The sequence below is a fragment of the Cebidichthys violaceus genome, unplaced genomic scaffold, assembly GCF_023349555.1.
Source record: "Cebidichthys violaceus isolate CVI_PGR_0920_01 unplaced genomic scaffold, fCebVio1.0.p SCAF_8, whole genome shotgun sequence".
NCBI lineage: Eukaryota > Metazoa > Chordata > Actinopteri > Perciformes > Stichaeidae > Cebidichthys > Cebidichthys violaceus.
In genome coordinates, this window is record NW_027176964.1 from 7,810,612 (window position 1) to 7,838,018 (window position 27,407).

The window sequence follows — 27,407 nt, forward strand, 5'->3', positions numbered from 1 at the left end:
TATTTTAAAAGTTTTCGTGTGTGTGTGTTTTTTTTTTGTTTATTTTCTTTTTTTTAGTGCAAGTTAATATTCCCTTCGCGGTATTCATTGCTGTACATTCCTCATTCAGTGATGTCTACATTTAGTCATACGGTATACATTGACAGTATGAAACAAAAGGGCCTGCCCTTAGTAAGCAATAAGGCCGCACCCTGCACAGTGCTTTCTCATTCGCTGGTGGATTCCGCACCCCATGTACACCAAACAAACGCACAGACACATACAGACAGACAGAGGCATCTCATACAACAGAGCCCCTCACATATGGCACGAGTCACATCCTGCTACTACTGTGGTAACGTTTCCCTTCCTCCACCCATGTCTTGCCACGATCTTGACGAACCCAACACTTAAATTCAATCAATCAACCTCTCCAAAAGGGCTCAGGCCTTCCGCTCGTTCATAAAATGACTTTAATGTGAAGCCTTTTTTTCTTCTTCTCTCGGTGCAGTGATCGCAGCGTCCACACACTATAGCAAGGAATGCATTTAGGTTTTGTCGTTTTTGTCGGTTTCCTCAGTTAATCCACTTCCTGCACTCAGGAGCTCCGCAGTGGCAAGCGATCTTGTGCTGACCCTCCACAGCGTCAAACTGGTAGTCAAAACACAGCTGGAAAACAAGGAGGGAAACATCAGTTCCTGAGTATCACATGTGCGCTTTAAACGCGTACATTCACACTAGAGATGCATGCCGAAAGCATAATTACGAATCTCACTGATTTTATTGGCCGAGACTTTTGGTTAAGGTTAGACGTCGACCTCCAGTAGTTAGGGTCAGGGGGGGGCTGAACAAAAACGGTTACCAGTACCTTGGCGAGCATGGATGCCAGGCCAGACCTAGCGCCTGAATGCTACGTGGGCCAGGTCTTGCCAACAAAAGCAGTGGGATTCATAATAACACATACCGACACCTGGTATTTAACGGGCAAAGTAGTAAAAAGCCAATACTTTATCAATACAAAAGCAATATGTTCTTCATTCTTTATAAACTTCACTCAGGATATAGATTAGTTTCCACTGAGTTATTATTGAGTTCACAGCATAGAGTGACTTTGCTGCTCTAGACACAACATTAATTCTAATCTCTCTAATTCTAATCTGATCTTTAAATATAGATTAGAGTAGTAGTATCGATAAAATCCAAACGACCCCTGATTTAACTGTATGAATAAGAAGTCTAATCAAAAGAGATTCACCTCTTCTCCTTTTTCAACTCTGCGATTGCAGCTGATGATGATTTTGTAACCTCTTTCAAACGTGACCACCTCAGCGACACAGTTAGGGGCACAAGAGTGGTTGATATATCTGGAAAAACAAAACGAGTTATTACATTATTACATATTACATAACAGTCTACACATGACTATAAATTGTGTATGTTCCATTTTACATTTAACATTTTTGGCAATAGCTAAACTGTTACATTCAAAAATTAAAATCAAGTGTTTTGATTTAGATTTGAATTTCGAAAAATGGAAAATGTATTCTTTTATACAAACCCAAGTATGGCAAAAGGCATGTTTTTAAAATTACCTATGAGGCAATACTGTTGTAGCAGAATAAATAGAGCATCACCTTGAAAAACATTATCCATTTTTTTTTTTTTTAAATACTCAACAGCACTATGCTAGTTTTGGAGCTGCAAGACCATGAAATATGTAATTCCATGTTCTCCTTATACGTTTACAAAAATGTCACAATAACCAACGGAATCTCACAGTACCTTGCTAGCCCTCCAGTTCGAGTGGCGTCTACAACATGTTCGCTGTCGATGCGGAACATGAACACTGTTCGGTTCTGTTGGGGGGAGAGGAGATTTTATTTGCTGTTTTTTTTTTTTTGTGGCAAAAATAACTTTAGATAAATGTAATTGATGAATACTTGAGTTCTGTAGATCTTCTCCTTCCTGATGGCGACCTCGTTTCGGAGGATGGTTCCATTGTACTCGATCACCATAGTTAGTTTTTCCAGGTCTCGAGCAGCAAACAGACCCAGGCCCTGTGAACACGTTACACAAGACGGTATTCATTCTGTCCACGGGGAAGACAATCCAAGAGCATCAGCTGCACTCTGTCAAAGCTGATAAATAAATAAAATATATTTTTGAACACTGACCTGGACGCGGGAGCGAGCCAGATAGACATTGGCTCTCCACTCACTCTTCATCCAGCGGTACTGAGAAGACCTGGGGTGCACTACTGGAGGCTTGCTATGGGGGGCGCCACCTTCTCCTTGGGCCACATTCTGGTTAGACCTGGCGCTGCTGCTGGATACAGCCTGTGGATGTTGCCTTTGTGCAAACAAGTAATGAAACAAAAATTATAGGTTTTTCTTAAGGACAACATACAGCTATTCAACGTCAGCGTCGCTCAATATTACCTTATCACCAGTGAAGTGTAAGGAGAGCTGGTTCTCGGTTGGGCGCGAGCGCTGCCAGCCGGATTGAATATGAGAGGCAGCTCCACGAGAGGGTGGCGTCCGTAACGGAACGAGTACCTGATGCAAGCTTCCACTCCTGGGAGCTGGAATAAATGAATAAAAAAGGGGTTATATACTGCAGCCTCTAAATAATAGCATCTACACATATGTTTAAAATGTCATATTATTTAACCTGAATGAAACCAACAAAGAAAAAAGCAGCAACAAACCGATTCAGAGATCTTGGTGACTGCAGGAACTGTGAGTCCAAACAAGTCCTCTCCTTTCAGGTAAACGGGGAAGAGCTTTAGAGTGCCTGCCTCATTTCTTTTGTCAGCAACAGGACCTAGGACCTTATCCCACACTCCTAATTACAGCAAGAGAAGCACACAGGGTCAGAAACTGTAAACACACAACAATAATACTCCTGTGACGAATACGCAAGCACACACCTTTTGCAGAGTTGTCAGAAAGGACCAGGTCTTTGTAGCCCTGTTCGATCACTCTAATGGTAAACTCCGGCAGCTCCTCTCTGTCCTCGACCGAACAGACGTAACGGCATCTGCGGTTGCCGTGGCGCATGCTCCAGTATATGCGGCACGCCTCGTAGCCGACTGGAAAGATGGCTGCTGAGGAATGGAAGGCTGCCATTTGCAGAGGGGTGAGTTGGCCCACTGCGTGCAACACCAGGCTGCCGACTCGAAAGGTGTAGCCCAATTCTGGCTGCCGCACGGCAGTGGCGATCTGCCGTACTTCGTCCCTCTGGACGTAGACACGTCGGAAGACCGCGAAGCAACGCAGCTCGTGGTCCAGCACTTGTCCGGTTGTCCCCCGGGGCCGGTGGGCGTGACACAGCATGGTCTTGTCCTTGAAGAAGGTGCACTGAGCTTGCAGCGCGCAGGTGAAGTGGTAGACATTGGTGCAGCGCAGGCGGTGGCAGCCGCTGGTGGCTCCGGTCTGCTGGCAGAAGGCGCAGCGCACCGTTTGGCCGCGGCGCAGCGCAAGCTCCACGTTGATGAGGGCGCCGGCCTGCGTCTCGTAAACCTCGGTCGACCACAGGGCACAGTTCAGGTGAACCCACACGTCCAGATCGAGATTGAGAAGCCTAGCGGGGCCGTCTGTGATCCCGTCTCCGAACTGGTGGCAGAAACAGCACCGCCTGTGGTCCCGGAGCGATGCAGGAGGGCGCAGGGAGGCCCCGAGTTTCTTCAGGAGCTCGTCGATCTTATCCTCGTCCGGGAGTTGAGAATTCCCTCTCGGCACCACCACCTGGACAGTCCACTTCCTCCAGCGGAGTCCTTTCTGTCTCTTTCCCTGGTGCCAGCCATCATGGGACCTTGCCCGGGCCTTCAGCTTCACCGTGACCTTGATGGCATCTGACTTGGTCTCCATCTTGGGTGTCTCGTCCGCCATGGGGAAGGGGATGGGAGGAGTAGAGGGGGGAGATTGCTTGGGCTGAAGCTGGGCCAGGCAATGGACATCTAGCGATGACATGTTGTTGCTGTACTGGTGCAGAATTTTAGAAAGGCTCTCCGTTTGCTCGGACGCAGGGAGAAGGGACACCGATTCCTGAAAAGAGGAGACAAGAGCCATGACGTCGAGCAAAAAAAACCTAAAACAAATATATTAATTGCATGTTATTTAGACCCACGGTGGCTTTACAGTGGTACAGACCTTAGTTTCTGCAGTTGATCTGGATTGCAGAGGTGACGAGGAACAGTAGAGAAGGAAGCAGCTGTGACTACAGAAGACCAGGTCTTCAGATTTCAAACGGCCTCCAGATTCCTAATGAGAGAAAGCAGTCCACATTTTAACAGGCTGAATAAGGAAGGAGGTGTTAAATCAAAGCCTCACCAATTTTAACTGCTTAAGCTCAACTGATGTTAAAAGAAGTTATGAAATAAACATCAAAAACATATATTCAAATAACCAAAATACTCAGGACTGAAGTCATGGGGTATGCTGTTTAACCCACTAATTCATCTGAAATGGATTTAACTCCAGCAGGCAGGATTTACATAATCAGAGGATATATGCAGTGTTACTGTGGTGCAGTGTGTGTGTATAGATGCGTATGGCCCCTCAGGCTGAAAGTAGATAATACATCCTATAAGTAAAGTCTGGGCATCCAGTCATGGCTCATCTAGTCCCTCCCCCATTGGGAAATCAATAATAAATGATCCATAATTGTTTGGCAGAGATGACTTTTTATGAACTGGTGTATTTAAAGCCTTTTGTACATTATTAGTCTCAAAATCACACTTGTGCTCCAGCTGAAAAGGTGGCCTGCCTACTTAATATACCCCCCTGCTGCTATTCAGAGAATTTAAACCTAATTAATTCGCTACCTTCATGTGGGTGGGGAGATCTTTGATGGATTTCTGCACTCCATTTCCCAGAACCACCACCTTACAGTGGCAGCACCACTGAGGTTTACATCCCGGGCTGGCAGGGGTCTTCTGGTCTGGTCCTCGAGCTGCGCCTGAAGTAACAGAAAATATATTTTTTTAAATGATATACATTTAAAAAATGCATTCTCAGATTGTAAACCTACAGCGTAATGATGCTTGACTTTCACAATTGCTACTTCGTGCCCTTTCACAGGAAGTCATTATGTTTAGCATTAATCAGACACGACTTTCAATTAAAAAACGCTCTTATTTAATTTAGTTGTACTCCCTCACCTGGGCTGTTGGGATGGAAACGGAAATGATGAGCCTGCTGCTGTTGCATCATTGAGTGTGCTCCACTGGGCCTCATCATCTGTCCCAGCCGTCCGTGAAGCCCTCCATTGTCTACTTGCCCGTGGAAGAGCATGGGAGGCCGAGGCTCCATGCCGTGGGGGCCCACCCTGGGACCACCGAGCATCGATGGGTGCCCCCTGTCTGGGGTGCTGCTGACCTCGTAGCTACTGGGGATCTTCACACACAGTAGGTCTGAAATGGCTGCCACCACACCTGTGATGTTCTGAGGAAAAAAAAATAAAAAAGTATAGCTGATTAGATCTTTCCTCCACATTCTCATGGATAAGTCCAGAAAGACTCGACTTATTGTTTTAATGGGATGCATTTATTGTTCTGATGCACATTTACTTTTATGATGAAAAAACTAAAGTTGGCCCCTCGCTAACAGGGATTACCTTTAACAACTGATTTAAACTGATTCTCCTCTCTCATTGGCTAAAGTACGTTTAGTCCTCCGAAGAGAGGGGTGGATACAATAAATAAGCCAGCGACATAGGGCAACCCTGAGTGACTATGCAGCATCAAATGTGATGCATGTATGTAAGAATTAAGACATGAATAGCTGTAAAACAATCAGTATGTGAAACCACAGTATGTGAAACCGCATATCACGTATTCCTACCTCTGCTGCAGCTGGTCTCAGTGTGATGGCTACAGAAACCAGCCCTTGTTTGGAATCATTAGACATGGAGCCGAAAGGGGAGCCGAAGAACATCGCAGAGGGCTCTGTTTTGATATCCTGCAGTTTGATTTCTGATCCTGGAAAATAAAAATAAAAAGAATCACATGCATAAGAGTTTGCCGACACGCTTTTAAGGTATGCTGGAGTTGTGTATTTAAATGTCATGCAAAAAAACATCCAATTCATTATGATTGGAATAAATGTCTTAACTGTGCTGGTTATGTGGGAGTTGTGTGTGTGTTTACCTTTCCCATTAGGCGCAGGAAGCATGGGGAGAACCGGAGACAGGCAGGGGGACGGGGGCTCTTCCTTCACCAGAGACAGGTCTGGGTAGCGACTGATCTCCATGCCGACAACGCTCTCAGGAGATGAGGATGGAACAAAACTGTCAGGTGTGTCCCTGTCCTTGCAAGGCTCCTGTCCTCTGTTGCTGTCATCATTTTAGGATAAGAAACTAAATATTAACCACCTCTGTCGAGACCATGCAGCCCAAATCCCTTATCATGACATGATCAACACAAACAAATGTTATGACAACTGTTAATGGTGTGGCAGCCCTAGAAAAGACAGTTAGAAGGAATTTTACCTGAGCTCCTCCTGGTTGTTGTGAGGAGGGGTGGGGAGGGACGCCGGAACATCCACAGTTTTGGGACCCTGTGCAATGGCCCGGGCTAGAAGGTCTTCTTCAGTCCTAAATGGGACATGTAGCGGCTTTGGGACCAGGCCTTTGGACACTGTATTTAAACAGGAACACAATGTCAACACGACTGTGCACAGTATCCTTGCCCATAGGGCTGGAATTAATCCTCAATCCAAGATTATGATAAAGTGAGATAAAGGGGGGACAATCATGTAACTAAAGGTTTGGCAGGATCTCAGCAGAGACCGCCACACACTTCTAGTGGGTCTTAAGTGATCATTGAGAGGGATTACTTTTATACGAGTCAATACATTGTGTTCTTAGGTAAATCCTGCATTGTATACCTTTTAAGATACATCCGTCTGAATGCTTACCCATGGCAGCAGCTTTGCTGGCCAGCTCCTCCGTCGTGGCAAATCCGTTGATCATTTTCTGTCGGTTCACAGGTGGTGGGGTGGGAGGAAGAGACGCCGGTGGTGTCGGTGGATTGCTGAGGTTACTCTGCTGTGGGAATCAGAACAAATGCAGTGTCAGCGCATGCTGCGCACACACACGAAACATACGTCGCCGTTTATCCAGTTCCAACTTGGTGAGGTAAGCGGATTTCACCTTGTAGGCCAGTTGGGAGTAATAGTCGGACACTCCGTCGAGGGAGGCGCTTCCAAAGGTACCAGACAGGAGGTTCTCTCCATTGAGCTGGCCGCTGCCATAGGGAGCGAAATGGGCAAAGTTGACCCCAATCAGGGGCTCCATCAGGGGCAGCAGGGAGAGCTGCTGTATTAGGAGAGAAAAACAGCACCAGATAAACAAACAAAATTAAGAAAAAATACAACCCCCCCCAAAAAAACATAAAACATATTATATTTATGATTAACCAACCATCATTTATCTTAGATAGATGATAAATTGCTTCGTCTTATATATTTATAAAAAATCCTTCCACCACCACCACCAAGCCAATTCTTCAGCCAGTTCAAGCATTAGCCCTAGTCATGGGTTTGGTATGTAGGGTTATGCCATTACTAAGTTCTTTTACTGCTTGTAAAACGCCCAGAAAAAGTAACCTCCAAATACAGCCAGTCCTGCCTGAAGTGACATCTCTGAGACTGTGCCCTTGAGTTTGGATTGAATATTGGAAGAATAATACGAATTTTAAAGTCTAATCATAGGTGCAGTCATCAACCCTGCTGTGTGCAGACCACTGAACAAGGCAGGAAAATGCGAGGCAGAATCAAACTGTTGTTAACTGTCCAATGACGAGGCTCAAGCCACTCAGTCATAGTCATAACTTCCCTTTTAGCCAGACTTGTGTGATACTTGTGAGAAACAAGCAATACAAAGTGAGAGCTCATTTGGTTTTAAATGTGACGATGACATGATATTGTAAACATTTTTGAATGAGCGAGTTGGATTCATGACGTTTAAATTAATAAACCTCGATCAATGAGCGACTTGGCATATAATCACGAATCCCCTTCCACTCCCCTGAATAATACCAGCTTCTAATACCTGTGTGTGCAATTGCCGTAATATGCTTATGATATGTGAAATTAGTGTCTGTGCACTCGGTGGACACCATTTTCTATTCTGGCAGTAATTAATACTGTGAAATTCTGAATAAAGTATTCAGATTCCAAGCTATAATCTTTCCACCATTCTTTGTTCTCGAAGATGTGCAATTTAATTAACGAGCAGGTTATACAGCGGTGAAATCAATCTTACCTGTTTGATTTGGGTCATTACGGTGTCAGGGCCAGAGTGCATTAGTTGCCTCTCATCCCCTTCCTTCTTCCTCTTCTTGTAGCGAGACGCAGGTTTCTCCCCTCCTTTCGGAGCCCTCTTGTTCCTCCCTTTCTTCTTCTCCTGTTCGAGGACCACAGGTCCAGGGAAGTCTGGGGTGCCATCCGAGTACGCCTGGAGATGAGAAAAATATGTTTTCGCATTAAAAAAACCCCCACATGAATTTCCCTTCAGATTACTTGGGCAGCATTATGGCTCCAAGTTGGATGTTTTCAAACACAGAACTGTGACTCATTCAAAAACCGACAGCTATGACTCATACCAATTTAACTACGACACGCCTCCCATCTGAATCATCCAGCCCATCTATGACTCACTAAGTTGATCACTCGGCGCTCTAGCCGTATGACTAACACAAAGACTGACCCCATTGCTGTCCATGGAGCTTTGCCTCAGCAGGGCTTTGCAGTCTGCCAGCTCCTCCTCCTCCAAGCGCATGCTCTCCTCCGACCTCTGCTGGGACAACCCGGGTGGAGGTGTGCTCTTGTTCTTCAGAAGGTGTTTCAGTAGTTCATTGCCAGCCTCCCCCTTGTTTGGACTTTGCCCGGCAGGGAAGGGAGACCCACTCCCTTTTTTACCCTCCTCCTTCACAGAGCTCATTTCTGAGCCGATGGGCCCGTCCCGTGGCCCATGACACTCACTGGCATCCGTCTGCTCCAGCTTTATGTTGTTAAGGATCCTGTCGTGTTCCTGAGCCTGGGCTCTCGCTGTGTCCGATGAGACGCCGGGGTGTCCAGATTGGCCTCCAGAAAGCTGCCTCTCCAACTCCGAGTGACTGGGGGTGGAAGATCCCAGTAAGGGGGACCTTGACAAGTCCTGCTCACTAAATAGATGGGTGTTTCTGGTTGGAGTTGAGGAGGTGTCTGAGACACACGGCGTGAGCGGGGCTGTAAGGTCCGAGTGTGGCGTTGAAGGCGTCTTGACTGAATCTGCATCGTCATCCTTCTTCTTTTTGCGGTTCCTCTTCTTTTTCCCCTTCTCGTCTGGAATGATGTTGGAGTAGAGTTGGATTAGAGACTGACCTGAGCCTGGAAAGTTAGACGGTAGAGGTGTAGCCGAGTCACCTCCAAACGGTGGACCCTCACCTGGCATCGGTAGCATCAGTCCCGGCCCACTGAACTGACGAGGTCTGGGTTGACCCTGGGGATAATTAGGTGCTTGTAGGGCAAGATTATCAGGCCCAAAACTGGACCCCATGTCACGGGGCATCATTCCATTGCCCATCATGGCTCTCCTTTCACCTTGCATAAACGTCCCGGTTGGTGAGCCCATACCCGGCTGCATGCCCTGCTGCTGGGGGAACATTGGTGCGAGTTGTTGCTGTTGCTGCAGAGGAGGCCTCTGAGGCTGCATGAAGTCCTGTGGCAGCTCTGCGTTGAAAAATGGCATCTGAGCGAGGGGCGCCATGTTCCCATCTGGCCCCATCATCCCTTGCTGCTCCATTTCCATACGGTGTTTCAGGGCTCTCTGTCGCTCAACTTCCTGCATTAGCTGCACCCGCTGTCTCTCCTGCTGCTCCCTAAGCCTCTCCCTCCTCTCCCGCTCCTGAAAGCCTTCACTGAACGGGTTGTTGTCGTCGAACTTCACGCCGCCTCCCTGTATGGGTTTTATACCGCCTGGTGGAGCTGGTGGTGCCTGGGAATCCACGGGCATTTGTGAGTGTTGAGGTATGTTACCCATTGGCATCTGATGAGGTTGGCCGGGGTTTCCCACAGGTACCTGGGGGGGCATTATAGGTGGCAGTCCCTGTCCCGGCATGGGAGCACCAGGGTGCCAGCCAGGTGGTGGGTTGGGAATACAGGGAGGTGGATTTGGCTGGCCAGGATGAAGTGGCATCTGCATTATGGGGTTCAGAGGAGGTTGGACAGTTGGTGGTCCACTCGGGACCATACTGGCAGGGCCTGGCATTGGGTGCATCCCAGGCATTATGGGCGTCATATTGTTTTGCTGCTGTTTCACTCGGTACTCCTCTATAAGTTCAGCGTGCTCCTTCTGCTGTTTGCGGATCTGAAACAAAACATATTTAAAAAAAAAAAAAAGTTATTGAGGTTCTCTATGAAACTTACAAAGACATTACATATCCCTTTCAAGATGTTTTATCACATTAGCCAGACACATTTCTGAGGACACGGTTGTACCCAAGGGAAGAGATGTATGATTTTAATTTCAAACAGAAACTGAAGAATTTTACTTTAAAGCAGAAGTTGGAAAATATTACCACCCAAGAACATTCTTTTCAACACTGCTCTTTTAGGGAGTCAAAGCAGGTTGACAGGTCCAGTGCAGACACAAACCTGTTTGTTTTAAATCCCTCAGTTTGTTCGGATACTAATTTGTCAAGTCTGTTTGGAAAGTAAACACCTAGATATATACCTTCAAATGCATACCCTATACCTACTTTATATGTTAGAACAATATTAGACTACTTAGTTAATATTTAATAATAATCACGTCTGCTATAAAGGTAAGATACAGTCAAAGAAAGCACCTCTGCTCCTGATAAGTAAATATGTCCCAAAAGTGTAAAAAATTAATTGAAAGTAATGATAATTATACCTCTTAAATCTTCTTTGCGTTTATCTAACACTTACATTAATGCCACTATGTCATTGCAAATAAACTTGTGTTTAGAAAAGTATTTTTGGTTAAATAATAATGCTTAAATAAAGTTTTGTCCATCCGTTATTCAGAAATACCTTATTTGAGCAGCACACATCACCCACAACATAGTCATAAGTATGCTCTACATAACTATTTCTAGTGGCAGGCCAGATGGCTAGTTTAAACATTAAACTCTGCTTCATACGTCCAATGAAAGGTTAATGCTCAAGACCGCCATTGTTCAGAGGAGGACTAAGAGAGAATTCAGTGGTGAAGCTTGACAGGCCAAACATTTACCTGCTCCAGTTGTTTCTGCACTACACCCTGCTGCTCCGTGACATGTTTGAGCTGCTCAGCGTCCTCCTCGGGGAACTCTCTGCCTGCCTTCTTAGCTGTTCTCTGCTTGGCAGACAGGGCTTTCTTAGACTTCCTGTGTGCCCCAATCTTCTCTTCCAGAAACTTCTGCTGCATTTGAAGTAGTTGCTGAGTCTCCTGGAGCCACTCCTCATACTGAGCCCTCTGAGCATTATCTGAAAGAAGAAAAAAACCTTTTTGTTAGCAATCTTGACAGCATGAAAAACAAACATCTTAACATTTCAAGGCCTGACAGACCTTCAAACCAAAAAGTTGAAAATGTATATGATTTTTAAGACAACTTACTGACAAATCCTGGTCCAAAGTTTGGAGGATTCGGTCTTGCTACTTGTGTCAATTTGCCATCCTGAAAGCAAGGTTGACAAATATGTTAAATAGATATTTTTCATTATATAGTTTTATATAACATCTAAGCAGATTGATGATTCAATTACCTGTCCAACAATTTGTGGAGGAAGTGGTGTGCTTTCAGGACATGGTGTTGCAGGACTAGGAGGAAATCTGTAATAGAGTAGTACCACAACCACACACCATTTAGTCATCCAATCAAGCACAGTAGCAATTATCCCAATAGTTGCACAATATCCTAGTGGCTGGGCCACATACATACATACATACATACATACACTCCCTCTACCAGTATTACATGTTCTACTCAAGAAAGAAAAGTGAACTTTTTACCTGTTCATGACCATTGGAGTCATCCCCATGTTGTTCTGAACCATGACTTTGTTGATGCCTTTCAGAGCAACCATTTTAGCTTTCATGATGGGATCAGTGATGGCATCAAAATCTGCAAATGACAAATAACACACTCTCAGAAGAGACAGGGTAATCTCAAACATGACCCATACCGACGACTAGAAGTTGTGGCCTAAATAATTTACCGATGTTGGGGAAGAAGGAGTCGCTGGAGCGCTGCCGTATCATGGCTTGCATCTGCCTTTGCTGCTGTTGCTCCTGCCTCTCCTGGTCTAGAAGGTCCTGCAATAGGAGTGGCTGCTCCTCTAGCAGAAGAGGACGGTGTAGCTGGCCGTGCTGACCCATCGCCTGGTTCAACGCTACCTGCTGGGCCAGGGTCAGACCGCTCTGGTCCAGAACACTCTGGTCCAATCCAGAGGCCAGCCCCACCTCTTCGTCTTCCCCAAAGCCACTCATAGAAGTTTCTCCGGCAGTGGTGGCGTCGGGTATTGTAAGTCCGGAGGTATGCTGAGTGTCACTGGCTTGGTGCATGAGGTTAACTCCTTGATTGACAGATTCTACGATTGGATTTAATGACTGTTCCTCAGGCTGTTGCTTTATGAGTAAACTAGACAGGACTGGGGTGGAGTCAGAGAGCACTCCCTGCTGGTTTGAGGTTAAGGTGTTTCCAGTGGCTTGCTGGTCTACAACATCAGGGGGTTTCTGACAGTCTTTGACCTCCGTTTTAATTTCTTTCCCATAAACCATAGAAGCCGAGTCCTGACTCCCAGGGGCTTCTAGCTTGACTTCAGCTAAAGACTGCACACCAGAGGCCTCTGACTTTGCAGAAATGGATGCTGAACTGGATGACGCCCCAGTTCCTGTGCTTGAGTTTTTGTGGATGTCTGTGGTGTCTGCATTATCATCCATGGGATCACTGAGATCCAGTTCCTCATTAAACATGTCTTTCTTGATGTCATCTAGGTCAGGGTCTGTATAGGCAATGATGTCAAATTTCCCAGATGTTAAGAAGTCATCAAGGTGTAGGTCATTCGTCTCTAGATCCAAGTCTTTGCCATCTTCAGGATCCAAATTTAAATTTTCCAAGTCAGCATCCACCAAGTCTTTCACTTCCACGTCCTCAAGATCTTTGACAGCTGATTCTTCTGCATCCAGTTTCTCCTCCACGCCATCACTGACTGTGTCGGTCTGCCCAGCAGGGGGTGCAGTCAGGATCATAGATGCTGCCATGTTCTGGGTCTCATTTGAAGCAGGTTGGCTCATGGATCTCATCAAATGAGATTGTCTGAGTGCGTGGTTTCCTGACATTTGGGCATGCTGATGAAGATTGTCCATGCTGGCAGATAGCTGTATATGGCCAGTGTGGCTAGCCATGGAGTCCAACATCCTGGGCCCCTGATTAAAAGGGAACCTGGAGTCGGGTGTTCCTTGAAAGACTGGTAGTCTTTGACCCTGCAAATTGAGATCCATGTGGCTACCCTGCATGGCACCAGGGGGAAATGGCATACGTGGCCGGTTTTCTATGGCTCTGTGTCGCAGCTCAATAAAAGGCTGGCCCATTATGTTGTGCTGCTGCACCGGCATACCACGTGGTGGGAAGTGCTGGGGAAGCCCCATAGGGTTGCCCCCCATACTTTTTGCCATTTCGACAGACATGGACCGTCGCATTTGAGGAGGGACATCCTGCATTGGGTGTTGCCCCCGGGTAAAGAACTCTTGGGCCCCATGAGGTCCAAGAACCCCAGGTGGAAATGCAAACCTAAAATAGTATAAAAGAAAAACATGTATAAATAGAGATTATAGATTATCTGAAACACATAAGTGTACTAAAAAAAACAACATCACACAAACCTTGGTCCCTGATGTCTCAAATTGGGATCTCCAGGATGTGGGCCCCTGAGGAGTTGTCCCTCATTAGGGAAAGGGACACGCTGATCACCTGGAAAAGGTCCAGGAAACCGCATTGGCCCTCTCATGGGTCCTTGTCCAGGATAAGGTGGTGGAGGCCGGTTGAACATTTCCCCTTGATGCCCAGGGCCCTCCTGGGGCCAGGGTCGTGGTGTTCCTGGGGTCATGTTGCCAGCAGGCTCCTGAGGGCCCCTCTCCTGTCGAATAGCACTCCTCTGTTGCTGCTGCTTGAGGATTAGCTCTCTAATTCGTTGTCGCTACAAAACACAACAGCAAGCATACATACATTTAAGCCATATCAAGGTAAATGGGCCAAGTAAAGCTTACAATAATACAATATTTCTAGCTGTTACGACAGATTGACAGTTCATCCTATTTAAACTCCACAAAGTTTTCACTTCCTTTACTTGTTCCTATACCTCACATGTTCCTATTTAGTTAACAAACCATACTATAAAATGTAGTCAACATAAGCATATATATTAGCAGAGCACTTTTCCCCAGTAGAATTTTTGTCTGATGGCTCGTTCGTAAGTTAGATAGGAAGGAGAATTTAGCAGGAAAGCTGATGTGGTTGTTGTTCATAGTCTATTATGTTGTTAGCAGGCTGCTGTCTGCCTATGACAAAATGGTGAAAGATTTGATTGGATGTATGGCAGATTTGATTGGATGTATGGCAACAAGATCTTCATCTACCTAGACAGAAAACAATTTTTGGCCGTCATTTCCTTTTGATATAAAAACATTTAATCACTTCTGGGGTTTTTTTGTGGTGAATAAGTGTGTTATGTGTACGTTGTAGGTTCAAAACAAGTAACAACCATAGTGAGATATTCAGACAGGTGGTAAACAAACCCCCAGTTTCACTATATTTCTTTGGAAAAGAAAATGAAGGCAAATGTAAAACTATTATCAACTGTAATAGTAAACTATAATCTGCTATAATTGTCTGAAGTTCCTGGTCCAACTTTGACCTGCCATGATAGCTGTACACTCACACAGTTCTTCTAAGGAACGAAGGATTACAACAGACGTTTCAGGTATGCTCACTTTAGGTTTCGCCTCCAAATAAATGGACTACATAATATGGCTTAAGGGGGTGGGGGTGTTGTTCAGCTGTGTGGTTATCTGACTGTTTGTGGTTCTTGCCAAGTTGAACTAGAAATGTCTCTGGAACTCAATAACTGACTTTGTGAGTGAAAGTTTCAAAAACTGATAGCCATGATGGGTAAACCTAAAAATATGACCCAGGTTGTTAAAAAAAACAAAAAACTTTAGAAACATAGGAGCAAAAATAAAATTGCAATAGTAATGTATGAGTGTTGAGATTTTGAATAGAACTTTGACAACGTTATTCATGTACCTGTCTGAGTCTTTCCTCACTCTCAGCGAGAGCAAGACCCTCAGAGGACGCACCAGACATTTGTGGGTTGTTAGACAGTTGGCCTGGGTCATGAAGGACGGTTCCATTGTTACCTACATATGACTGATCTTTCATTTCCATTTTCTCTATTGACTGTGGACGAGGGGTCATGGGGGCTTGCTCATATGGGTCATGGCCAGGTGTTTGAATGGGTCTTCTGGAGGGTGACTGAGTAAATCCATCTTCTGAAACACTCGGGTGTTTTGGTGTTTGTGAGCCCGGATGAGGGAAGGTCTCATGAAGTCTGCCCTGAGGTGGGGTGAAAAGATCCTGGTTTCCCATTAGTCCCAGCCTTGGCCCTTGTCTGCTGAGCACATCAGGACCAGGCCGTGGGGTCCCTGGAGGCTGAGCGTAGGGGTCATTAAGCATTGGTCTGGGAGCCCCAGGCTGGGAAAACATGTCAATGCTCCCTGGCCTAGATGTCCCAGGTGTACTAGTATATGGCTCTATTGTCCCCCTCTGGCTGCCCGGTGACTTAGAAAACCTGTCTCCAACAGAGGGCCGTGGAGTACCTGGTGGCTGAGCATAAGGGTCCACTGAGTGGGAAGGTGACATCCTCTGTCCAGGGTGCGGCTGATGTGTGAACTGGTTCATCCCACTGGGGCGAGGAGTAGAGGGAGCTTGTGAGTAAGGGTCTGAGGTGTTTGAAGGCTGACCATAGTTGTCATGTGGACGTGGGGTGCCGGGAGGTCGGGCATAGGGCTCAAAAAATGGGCGAGGTTGAGCACCGGGTTCGTTGATGGATCGTTGATTGCCTGTAGACTGAGAGAAAGGGTCGGAAGCTGGCTTGTTGGGACCAGGGGGCTGGGCGAAGGGGTCATATGTGAAGTGGTCAGGTCTCGGAGTGGAAGGTGCATGGGCATAAGGGTTTCTGGACATTTGAGTCATTGGTCCTGGCTGAGCAAATGGGTGCACCTGAGGGTGATGTTGGCCCATTCTAGGAGGACTGGTGAAGTTGTCATTCCCGGATGGTCTTGGGGTATGCGGAGGCTGAGCATAAGGGTCATTTAGTTGATTCTGGGAGAACCTATCAGCAGGATGTGGACCTGGTCGGTTGAAGGGATCCTGAGCCTGAGGAGGGGGCATAGGTGTTTTGAACAGAGGGACTGAGCCAGACTCATTACTTCCAGGGATCGGTGTTAGTAAAGGCCTTGAGTAAGGGTCAGACAAGATCATCCTGTTCTGGGCCATGCGCTGATAGGCCTCATTTCTTATCATGGGCCTTGAGTATGGGTCTCTGCCTGGAGAACCCATTGGGGGCCTTCCCTGAGCAGCCTGACTAGCCCTGGGGGGACCCATAGGCTTCAGGAAAGGGTCCATTTCCCCAGTTGGCCTTGGGGTGTCAGGTGGTTTGGCATAAGGGTCACTGCTCATGGATGTTGGAGAGCCAAAAGATTCATGAGCAGGAGAGGGCCTCCCTCTGTCCTGCTGCTCCATCAAGGACGTGGGGGATTTACCAGATTCCACAGGCATTCTGCGACATGTATTTGGCGGTCTTGGGGTCCCAACCATCTTGGCATATGGGTCCCATGGAGAAGAGGGTCTGGAACCAGAGGAACCTGGTGAGAATACCTGTGGGGACTGAGGTTGGGAGGAAGAGCCAGACGGAGGGGGAGGAGGTGGTCGTAAGAACACATCCTCTGGGGGACCTGAAGTGGGCGTCCCTGGTAGCTGCGGCCTGGCAAAGCTGTCTTTAGAAGTAAGCTGCATGGGGGACATGCTGCCATTGCTGGCCAGGGAGACTGGGCTCTGGTTTCCACTGTTGTTGCCATCTCCCTCTGACTGGCTGTTGGTCTGCTGCTGCTGCTGCTGCTGGAGTTGCTCATTCTTCACTTGCTCCAATTTCTGAGTGGCTTCAATTTTGGCTTGCTGTTTGCTTTTCTGCCTCATTTGCTGTTGGAAGGGCACAGTGAAAATTGGGATTAGACGTCAAAAAGGGATGCAGCAAATATCAGTCTCATGCCAAAAATGAACTGGACCTACTAACCACCAATGTCATCAGGGTTAATGTGGAGGATAGTGCAGTTGTTTAGGGAGCTTTACTAAACCACCACTTCTTAGCTGTCTTAATATAATGTGGACCTGCCGCTGCATTCCCTGACTTCATTGCATACACTCTTACCTGTCTAAACTTCCACTCTTGTTCATGCTCTGACTCTTTTGGTTTCAAAGGGTCTTTAAACAGCAGTTCTGTGTCTAGTGGTATGTTGGGATCAAACACCTCAGGGGGCTGTTGCTGTGGATGGTGCCTCTTCACCGTCTCATTCGACATCTGGACTTTGTTGATGCGCAGGGCTGCTCGGTTATCTCTTGCCTTTTGCTAAACAGCAAATCAATCACAATTGCAAAACAAAAACATATTAGACATAAATACTATAATATAGTCCATGAACACAGGATTGCAGAAAAAAATACAGTTGCCTACCCAACCTTTAAAATTTTAAACAAGTGTGAAACTGGAGAAATGTCATTCCTACTCATACCAAAACTAGTGTGTATGTAACATTGAATTCTCTTTCATAGCATTTGTTTTAATGTCTCACTATGATATATTGAGGTTTCAGTACTGGCAGGCAGGTTCATGTCAAAAGATGACTTTTAGCTTCCCTCACATGAGTCCAACTACCTTACAGTGGACTTCATGTTCAAAACAGCATGATGGTTAAGAGCTGACATTCAAATTTCACAACCTCCCACATGTATGTGTCAAGGATCGACCAGCATCAGCACCAACATCCCGAATAGATACAATCCGAGTCAAGGTATAGGAAATCACCAAAGTGCTGGTTGTTATTGAACATTGCTATGCTAGTACAAAAACAGTGGGGGCTAGAAGGCGATAACATGCACAAAGAGAAGAAAACTACTCTCTCTCTCTCTCTCTCTCTCTCTGAATACATCCATCCTGTTTGTAATCCACGAGAGGGAACCTCCACTTATGTTGCAGATTTGGCACTTGGTGGTGACAGTGAGAAAGGGGTCTCTATCCCCGGGGCTAGGGTGGTTTGCTAACTTACAATCGGGGCATGACTGGTTAAAGCACTCAGTGGATGTTAAATATAACATTTAAATTGATCTTGATTGGGTAAAGCACTTGATCACTGAAAATGTTCAAGAGATTGACGTTCTATGTCATTTTACTATGTAGTAACTTGACCTCTTTGTACTGTATATGCAACCAAGATGGCGGTCATCTGTTGCTGTAAATCAGGGATCTCAATATTTAGGATTTGTTAAGTGGGAGGTCAAACAAAAGCCATGAAAGAGAACTGCTACCATGTAACCAGTGGTAAAATAACCCAACAATAATAAATTCTGCATTTAATAGAATTTATACTTTTTACATTTACACTTTGAAAATGGCCTCCGCCAGAAACAAATACTTCTAGTGAACTTAATTGCGTAGGCCATCGTGAGTTCTAACACTGAGCAGGCCTTTCTATGCTAATTAGCTTGTTTGTGAATGGCCGGATTTCAAATTGCATTGGCAGGAGGCAAGAGGCCAGATGCGATAGAGGAGTCTGCCTTCTGCATACTAATATGCCTCTAGTAGTGACAGTTTTATGTCTGGCATGGTTCAAAATGTTTAGACTTCGAGATAGTCGAAGAACGTCTGCAAATTCAACAGTGTGAGTGATCTTACCACATATGGGGCCCTGTCTTGTGAACTAGCTTTCCTCCAAAGTTTTGCAATTTGCTTTACTCTCGTAGACCAATCTGTAGAAAGAATAAGAGCAGGAGTTGTCATGCCAACAGTCTCACATAGCATACAAGGTATTTTTTTATACTGTGTGACTGAGACAGTGCAGTAGGCACACCCAAACAAAGAGCCAGAGATAAGCAGAATTAACAGCAATGATGAAGATTAAAAACAAACCTGGGTATTCTTCTTTGAGGTTGGGGAAATTGACATTGGTGTATAGGACGGGCGCAACGGTGGCTAGCTCTCCGAGTGTCTCCTCCTTCTCCCACTTGAGTGTACTCCTTTGGGCATTTGACATGGCTTCAGTCTCCCCCTCAGGCAGAGGTCCAGGGGTTGTAGGGCCGGGGCCATGGGAAGGGGAGGCCCATGGACCAACTGCCTCTCTAGGCATCTGATTAAACTTTCTATCCCTGTAACAACAAAGAAAACAACTCATCTTTAAATCACAACCAAAATCAGTTTTTTGCAGAAAAAAAAGATTTTCGAATTTGTGAATATTTAATTAATAGTGTAAAGGAAGGAAGCAGTACATCACCTTGGATTGTCAGTGAAAGGCATATGGTTGAGGGGGGAGAAGTTTTCTGGGATGCAGGGCCCTGCTCCTGGATTTGAAGGGAAGCGTTGGTTTGGTCCCATCATACCATTGATCATAGGCATCCTTGGAAACATGGAATTCCCTACACACACACACACACACACACACACACACACACACACACACACACACACACACACACACACACACACACACACACACACACACACACACACACACACACACACACACACACACACACACACACACACGATTTAAGATGTGGATTAGATGCATAGATTTTCAAAAACAACATATTCAAATGCTACCTCTGACGAGGACACGCTGCTTAATGATGTTACCTGCGTTGGGGTGAGGCATGCTAGTGCCGGGTGTGGGCCCTGGACCCTGGGGGTGAGGCACCTGTGGTAGAGGTGGTTGGCTCGTGCTAGGGCTAAGGACCGCTGTGAAGAGATCCTCCACATCTTTGCCCTCCAGCTCTGTAACAGAGTGTAACAGTATAATGTTGTGTGTGCATATATTACATATTAAGGTAGGCGTAAACGTGGGTCAATTTAATAAACTGCAATGTCAAAATGAATTCCTCCTGCATTTATTATGAGATAACTGCATCGTTTTCTTTATTTTGTCCTAAAGACAGTGATGTAACAACACCGCTCACAGTCACATTCATTAGTGTAGGGCAACGATGGTTCCAAGCTTACATTTTTGCAAAAAAGGACAAAATTACAAACCTGGAATTTTGTAAAGTTTGCTGAGAATTGATTCTGAAACGAGAGAATTGGAGAAAACAGATCAGTATTCATCCAATAAGAAGTTTACAAATAACAGCGTCGAACAACTGAAAGGGTCTAGATGTTTGGTCTCCTGCACTGACCATCAGTGACCATCTTGTCTAGCTCTGGGCTGAGAATGCCGTCCAGTTGTTCCTCTGGGAGGGTTCGAGGAGTCCTCCGGCCAGCCTGAGAATGGAGTGCCACTGGGGAACTTTCTGCCAGGGGCCCAATATCCAGACCAGCTGTGGAAACACACACAGACATACAAAAACAAATCATAACATGCATGCACACACAAACACACACACACACACACACACACACACACACACACACACACACACACACACACACACACACACACACACACACACACACGTAGAACCGACAAAATACCCAACAAAGAACATGATCATAAATATAGATGTGAAGTACAAACAGGTTTACTGTCCTAACAGCCTGAGGAATGCAATCAAAACAGAGCAGTATATGATTACAGCGCCTTGGGGGTTCCTGTGTTGTTTAAAAGCAGCGTTTGGGGAACTGCGAAGAGACAGATGGGGCATAATAATTCTCAATAAAAAGGTACACCAACACTTCAATGTTTGTGTGGAAAAATATTGATCCAATCCAGAAGAAAACCCATAACAATAACCTGGGTTACTACACTGCTGTCAGGTTCTATCAAAATTAGGCTGGAATTTCTATCTAACTAGCACTGCAAAAAATGTCCTACTCGTGTCTACACTTTCCATCTCTTACATACTGTACATACAAAATGATGGCTTGTAGGCTGAATAAGGTTGTTTTTTTTACAAAGAATGGAGGACATGTACAGCAATGCTTTTTGTCATCCAGCCGCAGGAATGAGAACAAAAGACCTTCAAATTCTTTGGGAACTGGAAGGACATTCTCCAAAGGCCACCTCTAAATTTCTGGTTTCTAAACTACCAATTTCGTGAATGTCAAAATGTCCTTGTCAGTTTGCTCAGGCAGCTATGAATTTGTATCCATTTTTAAAAAAAAGTCACCACTGTGAAAGGGCTCAGGAGGCTCATGAACAAAGACTGACACACCATACGCATTCGAGTGAACACTGTGCAGTGGGTTAGGTAAGCACTAAGCAGTTTATGAGTGTTAAAACAATCTGAAATGGTTGAGAAAGAAGCTAAGTATGAAGCGGCTTATATGCATGCACACTCAAATAGAGACAAACATTGTTAGAGAGGAAGAATGCACTAAAGCAAGGGATTAGTAGGCCATAGCACCCTTACCAAAAGGTGGAGGTGAGCTGTCAACCTGGAAGGGGCAAAAATCAAGACCTACAAGGACCCAAAACCAGATAAAATGAGTGAAAAAAAGAGTGAAGACAGGACAAGCACAACACGCTTGTGACAATGCAAAAACAGATACAAAAAAAACACAAAGGTGAACAAAAAAAATCTTGTTAAAGAATGTGACATTCAAACAAAAATAAATCTTTAAGTGGTGAAATAAAAATAAACTTTCTGTCTGAGGAAATTTCTGAACCGGGAGGAAAAGATTCTGTAAACCCACGGCTAGGTGACTATTAATAAATCTTGCCAATGTGACTGCCTGTGAAATATATGACGCACCAGAGTCACTGCTTGGCTTTCCGAGCATTCCCAAGATGTCTGCATCAGTGTTCAGAACATCAGATAGATCAACTAATGGTTCCTCAGACGTCTCTGTAGATGGGGGGGAGGGAAAGGAAGAAACAAAAAAAGAAAGGAAACCAAAGCGTCACAAATCATAATTGATGGCGATGTTGAAACGGACATGAGAAGGTGATTAGGAACCATTGGTTTTGATGTCACATGTAGAGTCTGGTCTTGACTTAACAAGAGAAGAAACTATGTAAACGCCAGCTAAACTGAGTGGATTCTGAAAAGGCTTGAATTATACGACACCAAATCTTCCAACATTATTTAACTGATTAAAGTGACTGTCAGAGAATATCTGCCAAAGACGGTAAATGGACTTATATTCATTATGCACCTTTCTAGTCTTCCGATCACTCAAAGCATTTTTTACGACTACATTACACTAATGCCATACAAGGTGCCAACCTGCCCATCAGGATCGAAATGCGCGCACACACACACACACACACACACACACACACACACACACACACACACACACACACACACACACACACACACACACACACACACACACACACGCGCAAACACACACACGCACCGATGGCACAGCCTTCGGGAGGTTTTGGAAGGAGGCTTTCGGGGAGCAATTTGGGGTTCAGTATCTTCCCAGAGTCACTTTGACATGCAAACTGGAGGAGTCAGAGGTTGAACCGTCAGTCTTCCAATCTTACATTATATATTCAAAATCCTCCGCACTTAAGAACGGTACAGTCGGTTCTATGCTACAGTCTCTTCCCTTATGACTGTTCAATTTCCTTCTAATTATCCGATAGTCGCAGTGTTTTATTTCTTCAAAGTGATGATTATTTTGCTATTTCTAACTCTTTCAAATTGCAGCATGCCATTTTCTGAACTGTGAAATCAGTAATAATACAAAGTAATACCATTCATACCTATCTATTTTTTATTTATTTTTAAACCACACAACTAGATAAAAGGTTGGCAGATTTCTAATTTGCTTCTTTTGTACATTGGTCTTTTCTAATAAAGGTTTTAAGCTGTCACACTGTATTAAGCTGTGTAGTTTTTTCCCATTAATTTGACAATTTCTGATAAGAGAGTTTAAGAAGTTCAGTTTTTTGTAGCAACAGACCAAAAATGGGACCAGATATTGGACCCTATTCCTACTCGCCTGACACTGATTTGATATTTACCACACTATGTGACGCAGTCCCTTACAATAGGCTGTAACTTAAACGTTAAGACCATCCCAGTTTACTTCTACTGCAGTTTAGCTACTGGTCCCGACAATGAAAGCATTAATCAGTCTAGTTATGATTGTTTTCCACTGTTTATATACACAGTAACAGCTTTTGACTGTGCTTAGATGTTAGTTGGTGACAAACACTTTGACGGTGGTGATGGTGCTCCATTTGGCCGTGTTGGTGTGGTGCATAGAATGCAGGGCTAAAACTGACACACAGATGAGTCTGTGAGCACTGATTAACCTTTGAGACCTTCGTATGAATGGGTGAAAATGTGGTTTGAACATGTGTTCAGGGACCTTTGTGACACCAATGTACTCCTGTGTGAAAAGGGTTAATACTCTCAGTGGGTATTGACACTTGCATGGACAGAGGGGGAGAAATGAATGGAATAAAAGACATCCTTATGAAAAATGCCAAAAATAAAAATAAAAAGGTACCCCTGTTGTGTCAGGCTTTTCAAACACCTTCATTGAGTCCTTTTTCAGGTCTAATAACACTTTGAATCAGTGAATCCCTTGCCCTGGAGATCTAAATGTGTAGACGTACGTGCTGCTGCTGGTCTGGTGGGAAGGGATGATGCAGAGGCGCTGAGCAGAGGGGCCGATGAAGGGTCCAGGAAGCTGGTGGTGGGGTGCTTCCTCTTCACTTGTCTCTGCCCTTCTTCCAGTAAGCCTGATTCGACCCCCTGCTGCCTGCTCTGCTTGCTTTTGTCCAGTAGGTCCTTTCCGAAGAAGGCTTCCTGAAGATGACCACACAAAGCACTGGTCAATTCTCTGTGTTGACACTTGTCTTTAGGAGTGTCATCTTACCTTTCTTGACATCATTCTTGGGAAACGCATCCCATGTCACATAGAAATTATTCAGCACGCGTTGAAGGCCCCATGAGAACTGACCGAAGTGAAAGAGAGAAGCTATGAAACCAATACATGACGCTGCTGACCTCACTTTTTGTTAGCACCTACCACCCCCAAACCACTTATACCCACGAGTCATCCACTATCCTCAAAGACATGTAACTGCGGCTCCCTGCTGCACCGAGACATTAAAAGCCCAACGTGTGGCTATTTCAATAATTAATGAAATGTGCTTCACTGTGTTGGACCTTTAGGTTGGACTGAACGTCCCCCGACCGTGGTGGGATTAAGAGCAGCACTGACAGCTGCCGGTGTCTTAATGCACATCACATAAATCTGTGTTTTGGCCAACAAAAGGTGACACTGAGGATACCGACTAGAGACGAGGAGCCTTGAAGTCATCTCCGGTTAAGCTTTTGTACATCAATTCACAACCCAGACAGGAGCCATTTAAAGAGCACGATCAGAGATGAGTATCCTCTACAGTGAGCTCCTTTAGGCTGTTCCTCTTTCAAAAAACGCTCACAGAAAAGGGGCACCGTGCACCAGGGTTCGGTAAGTGGTTTCCAGGCAATGTACTTTGGATTCCCAACCTTCCCGAGGGTGAGATAAAAGGAATTTTATGAAGATATGGCATGACATGACCAGACAATCTGTGCATATGAACAGGAGGCTTGCACAACAATAAAACCAAAATAGACTTGCAATCAACTGATGAAATAAGCTGTCTTAACTAACGCAATATTTCTTCTCGTCACGAAGATGCCTTTTAGAATATGCCATGTTCAAAATACGGAAGTTGTGTTGGCAAAATGAGCCAAAATAAATTGATAAAAAAGTTGATTATTATTACAGATAATTATTTGTAGATATTATATAACCAGAGAATGGTTGTATAGGGGTTTACTCTATGTGGTTATACATATATAAAAATGTCATATTATATGCCCATTCTGTTTATATACAGTATTAGTTTACAGTTCATGTCAAACAGCAAGAGCGTGCTATCAAAGGTGACATGCCTGCAGATAGGCGGGAAAAGCTTCCTCCAGTTTTGTTTTCTTCTTGCGGTAGCGTTTCTTGATTTTTTCTGGCACCTCTGGTCCAGGGGGCACCTCATCCACGGGGGTATCAGGCAGAGTCTCCGTCCATCCTACAACAGAGAGAAACATGACATCAGATTAAAAAAAAGAGTACAAACTATTGTAATACAGATTGATATAGATATCATAGGTGTACAGACCCTCATCTTTTCCAAAGGGATTCTCCGACATGGAGCCAGTGGAATCCTTTCTGCAGAGGGCTCGTTTGGCTTTGCCTGGACCCTGACCTGGACGGCTCCTCTGGCGGACCATGAAGCCACCAATGCCTTGAACGGAGAAGTTATTAATTCATTAGCAATTGTATTAAACGTATCTTAATTGCAATCATGGAGGTGATTGGCTTTGATATATATCGAGTCTGATTGTATAGTTCTATTAATTGTCCAGTGCGTTCAGCATGAAGGCTCAGAAACACTAGAGAGAGCTCTGTGTATATCAGAGGCCCTGAGATGGAAGTGCTTCGCTACAGCTACAACGTCGGGCATGTACTGCACCATTTTACGCTTCAGAGGAGCTGTCTCCTTCAATCAGGTGCCCTACCCGGCCGGTACGGTTTCCTCTTCCTCTTCTTGCCGCCGTCGGCCCCCTTGGAGTCTTCTTCTGCTGGCTCTCGCTCCAGGCTCGAGTCAGACTTCGCCTCACAATCGAGGAGCTCCGCCTCTGTGAGAGGGAGAGAGCATTGATGATGAGTGACAGCCCCGCGGCAGAGAACACCCCGGCCAGGCACCTCAACACAGCCACCAGGGTCAACTCTCTCTGAACGGCAAGCTAGTGACAGGACATCCGCCTGATTGAAATTAAGTTCACGACTTCTACTGCTGAGGAATTTCATTACCAGTCAGACTTTTTCTTTTTCAGACTAATATTTTTTTAATGGCCAGTTTTCAAATTTTTTCAACTCAGATTTAGAGATAAATAAAGGAGAGATAAACTTAATATATTAAAACGAATTAGGGGGCATCCCACGCCGATCATCTGGATCGTACTGAGGCTGATCATGGTACTCTCTTTTTAATTAATTGGTATTGATCATATGAAGCAGGACCCATTCATGCTACTTTTATTTGTTGAAACATACTGTGAAGCTAAAAACAAAGACATTTTATATTTGTAAAGCACAGCAAAATAAGGAGCGACTACCAGTTTTAACTAATGATATTTTAGTATCGGCCAATCATAGTGTAGCATCTGTCAGCTCCAACCAGGGTAGACAAACTATTCAACTCTACTCCACAGACTCTGATGCAATCGTTTCAGATTTTCTTCATTTTCAGGCTGGTTTTGTTGATTTTCCAGCTAGTCGCGGTAAAAGGTTGTGTAACAGTGATGCTCGTTAACCGGACAGGTTTGACGGTGATATAAGTTTCTAAAACGTTACGTTTTAAAAACCTGTGGAGCTAACATTAGCAGAGTACGTAAGCACATCATTACCTAGCAATAGCACTTCTATGCAACTACTGCACTAGTAGGAAACTAGGAGTTTTGGTGAGGGTGGCTGAGCTTGAGCAGCCGAATATGGATACAATCCGACCACCACCCCCTGGTTTAAAAGCTAACTTATGGAAGCATTTTACTTCTTATTCTTCCGTCCAATTCGGGAAGAGCGAAGTGAATCACAGAGTATTGACACTTTTTTGGCCAAGGATTTGCGCCCCTACTCAGTCATTGAGAACAAGGCAAACGTTTTTACGAACACGGAGAGACTCTAAAGCTAAAGTCATGGAGTCACTGAGGAAAGCGGATCGGATGGTAGTAACACGCTGTGAGTGGACGTCAGCTACCACAGAATCTTGTGTGACCATAACTGCTCACTTTATCACTGTATGTATAGTTTTACCACATGTTCCAGAAAGCGCTATTTTTGTATCAGAGCTGTTACAGAATGCTCATTTCCCATAATAGGAGAATTTGTGAGTCTGTATTATTTATTAGTGAATGAGGCAGCTTGTATTGTCAAATGACTCAGAACATTCTGAATTCTGTGATTTTACTACGAGGATGCTGCTACAGGCCTGACTTTATTTCTTTTCTTGTTGGTTCTATTTGTAATGCTTGTAAATGTAACCCTCCAGTTGACACATGTCTTCTATTTGTTACTAATATTAAATTAATAAAAGATGATAGAAGTAAATTCATCTATTTTTTAACTATGATTCATTACAAATATGCAGTGTTGTTAAAATAACAG

The 27,407-nt window shown here is 44.9% G+C and overlaps 1 protein-coding gene across 11 annotated transcripts in view; it reads right to left on the minus strand.

The window, feature by feature from the left end:
- kmt2cb (lysine (K)-specific methyltransferase 2Cb) overlaps positions 1–27,407 on the minus strand; it is a 63,970-nt gene that overhangs the window by 1,231 nt on the left and 35,332 nt on the right. For 4 of the 11 annotated variants that reach the window (XM_068701452.1, XM_068701449.1, XM_068701451.1 and 1 more), the window contains 37 exons: positions 25,760–25,879; positions 25,360–25,485; positions 25,139–25,269; positions 23,809–24,001; positions 21,641–22,075; positions 20,468–20,608; positions 20,325–20,357; positions 19,932–20,069; positions 19,570–19,711; positions 19,209–19,444; positions 18,975–19,048; positions 17,454–17,651; positions 15,272–17,224; positions 13,852–14,165; positions 12,186–13,759; positions 11,980–12,091; positions 11,733–11,799; positions 11,584–11,644; positions 11,221–11,453; positions 8,689–10,329; positions 8,245–8,436; positions 7,132–7,296; positions 6,897–7,026; positions 6,469–6,616; positions 6,128–6,312; positions 5,823–5,959; positions 5,141–5,423; positions 4,805–4,938; positions 4,131–4,241; positions 2,909–4,025; positions 2,687–2,823; positions 2,418–2,560; positions 2,154–2,328; positions 1,920–2,036; positions 1,762–1,835; positions 1,235–1,343; positions 1–648 (listed from right to left, as the gene is read on the minus strand). The exon at positions 1–648 is cut by the window's left edge and continues 1,231 nt beyond it. In XM_068701452.1, the coding sequence (XP_068557553.1) occupies positions 556–648; positions 1,235–1,343; positions 1,762–1,835; positions 1,920–2,036; positions 2,154–2,328; positions 2,418–2,560; positions 2,687–2,823; positions 2,909–4,025; positions 4,131–4,241; positions 4,805–4,938; positions 5,141–5,423; positions 5,823–5,959; positions 6,128–6,312; positions 6,469–6,616; positions 6,897–7,026; positions 7,132–7,296; positions 8,245–8,436; positions 8,689–10,329; positions 11,221–11,453; positions 11,584–11,644; positions 11,733–11,799; positions 11,980–12,091; positions 12,186–13,759; positions 13,852–14,165; positions 15,272–17,224; positions 17,454–17,651; positions 18,975–19,048; positions 19,209–19,444; positions 19,570–19,711; positions 19,932–20,069; positions 20,325–20,357; positions 20,468–20,608; positions 21,641–22,075; positions 23,809–24,001; positions 25,139–25,269; positions 25,360–25,485; positions 25,760–25,879 (11,372 nt within the window). In that variant the 3' untranslated portion in view covers positions 1–555. The remainder of the gene's footprint in view (positions 649–1,234; positions 1,344–1,761; positions 1,836–1,919; positions 2,037–2,153; positions 2,329–2,417; positions 2,561–2,686; positions 2,824–2,908; positions 4,026–4,130; positions 4,242–4,804; positions 4,939–5,140; positions 5,424–5,822; positions 5,960–6,127; positions 6,313–6,468; positions 6,617–6,896; positions 7,027–7,131; positions 7,297–8,244; positions 8,437–8,688; positions 10,330–11,220; positions 11,454–11,583; positions 11,645–11,732; positions 11,800–11,979; positions 12,092–12,185; positions 13,760–13,851; positions 14,166–15,271; positions 17,225–17,453; positions 17,652–18,974; positions 19,049–19,208; positions 19,445–19,569; positions 19,712–19,931; positions 20,070–20,324; positions 20,358–20,467; positions 20,609–21,640; positions 22,076–23,808; positions 24,002–25,138; positions 25,270–25,359; positions 25,486–25,759; positions 25,880–27,407) is intronic. The other 7 variants (XM_068701454.1, XM_068701453.1, XM_068701457.1 and 4 more) reach the window with 6 other exon arrangements.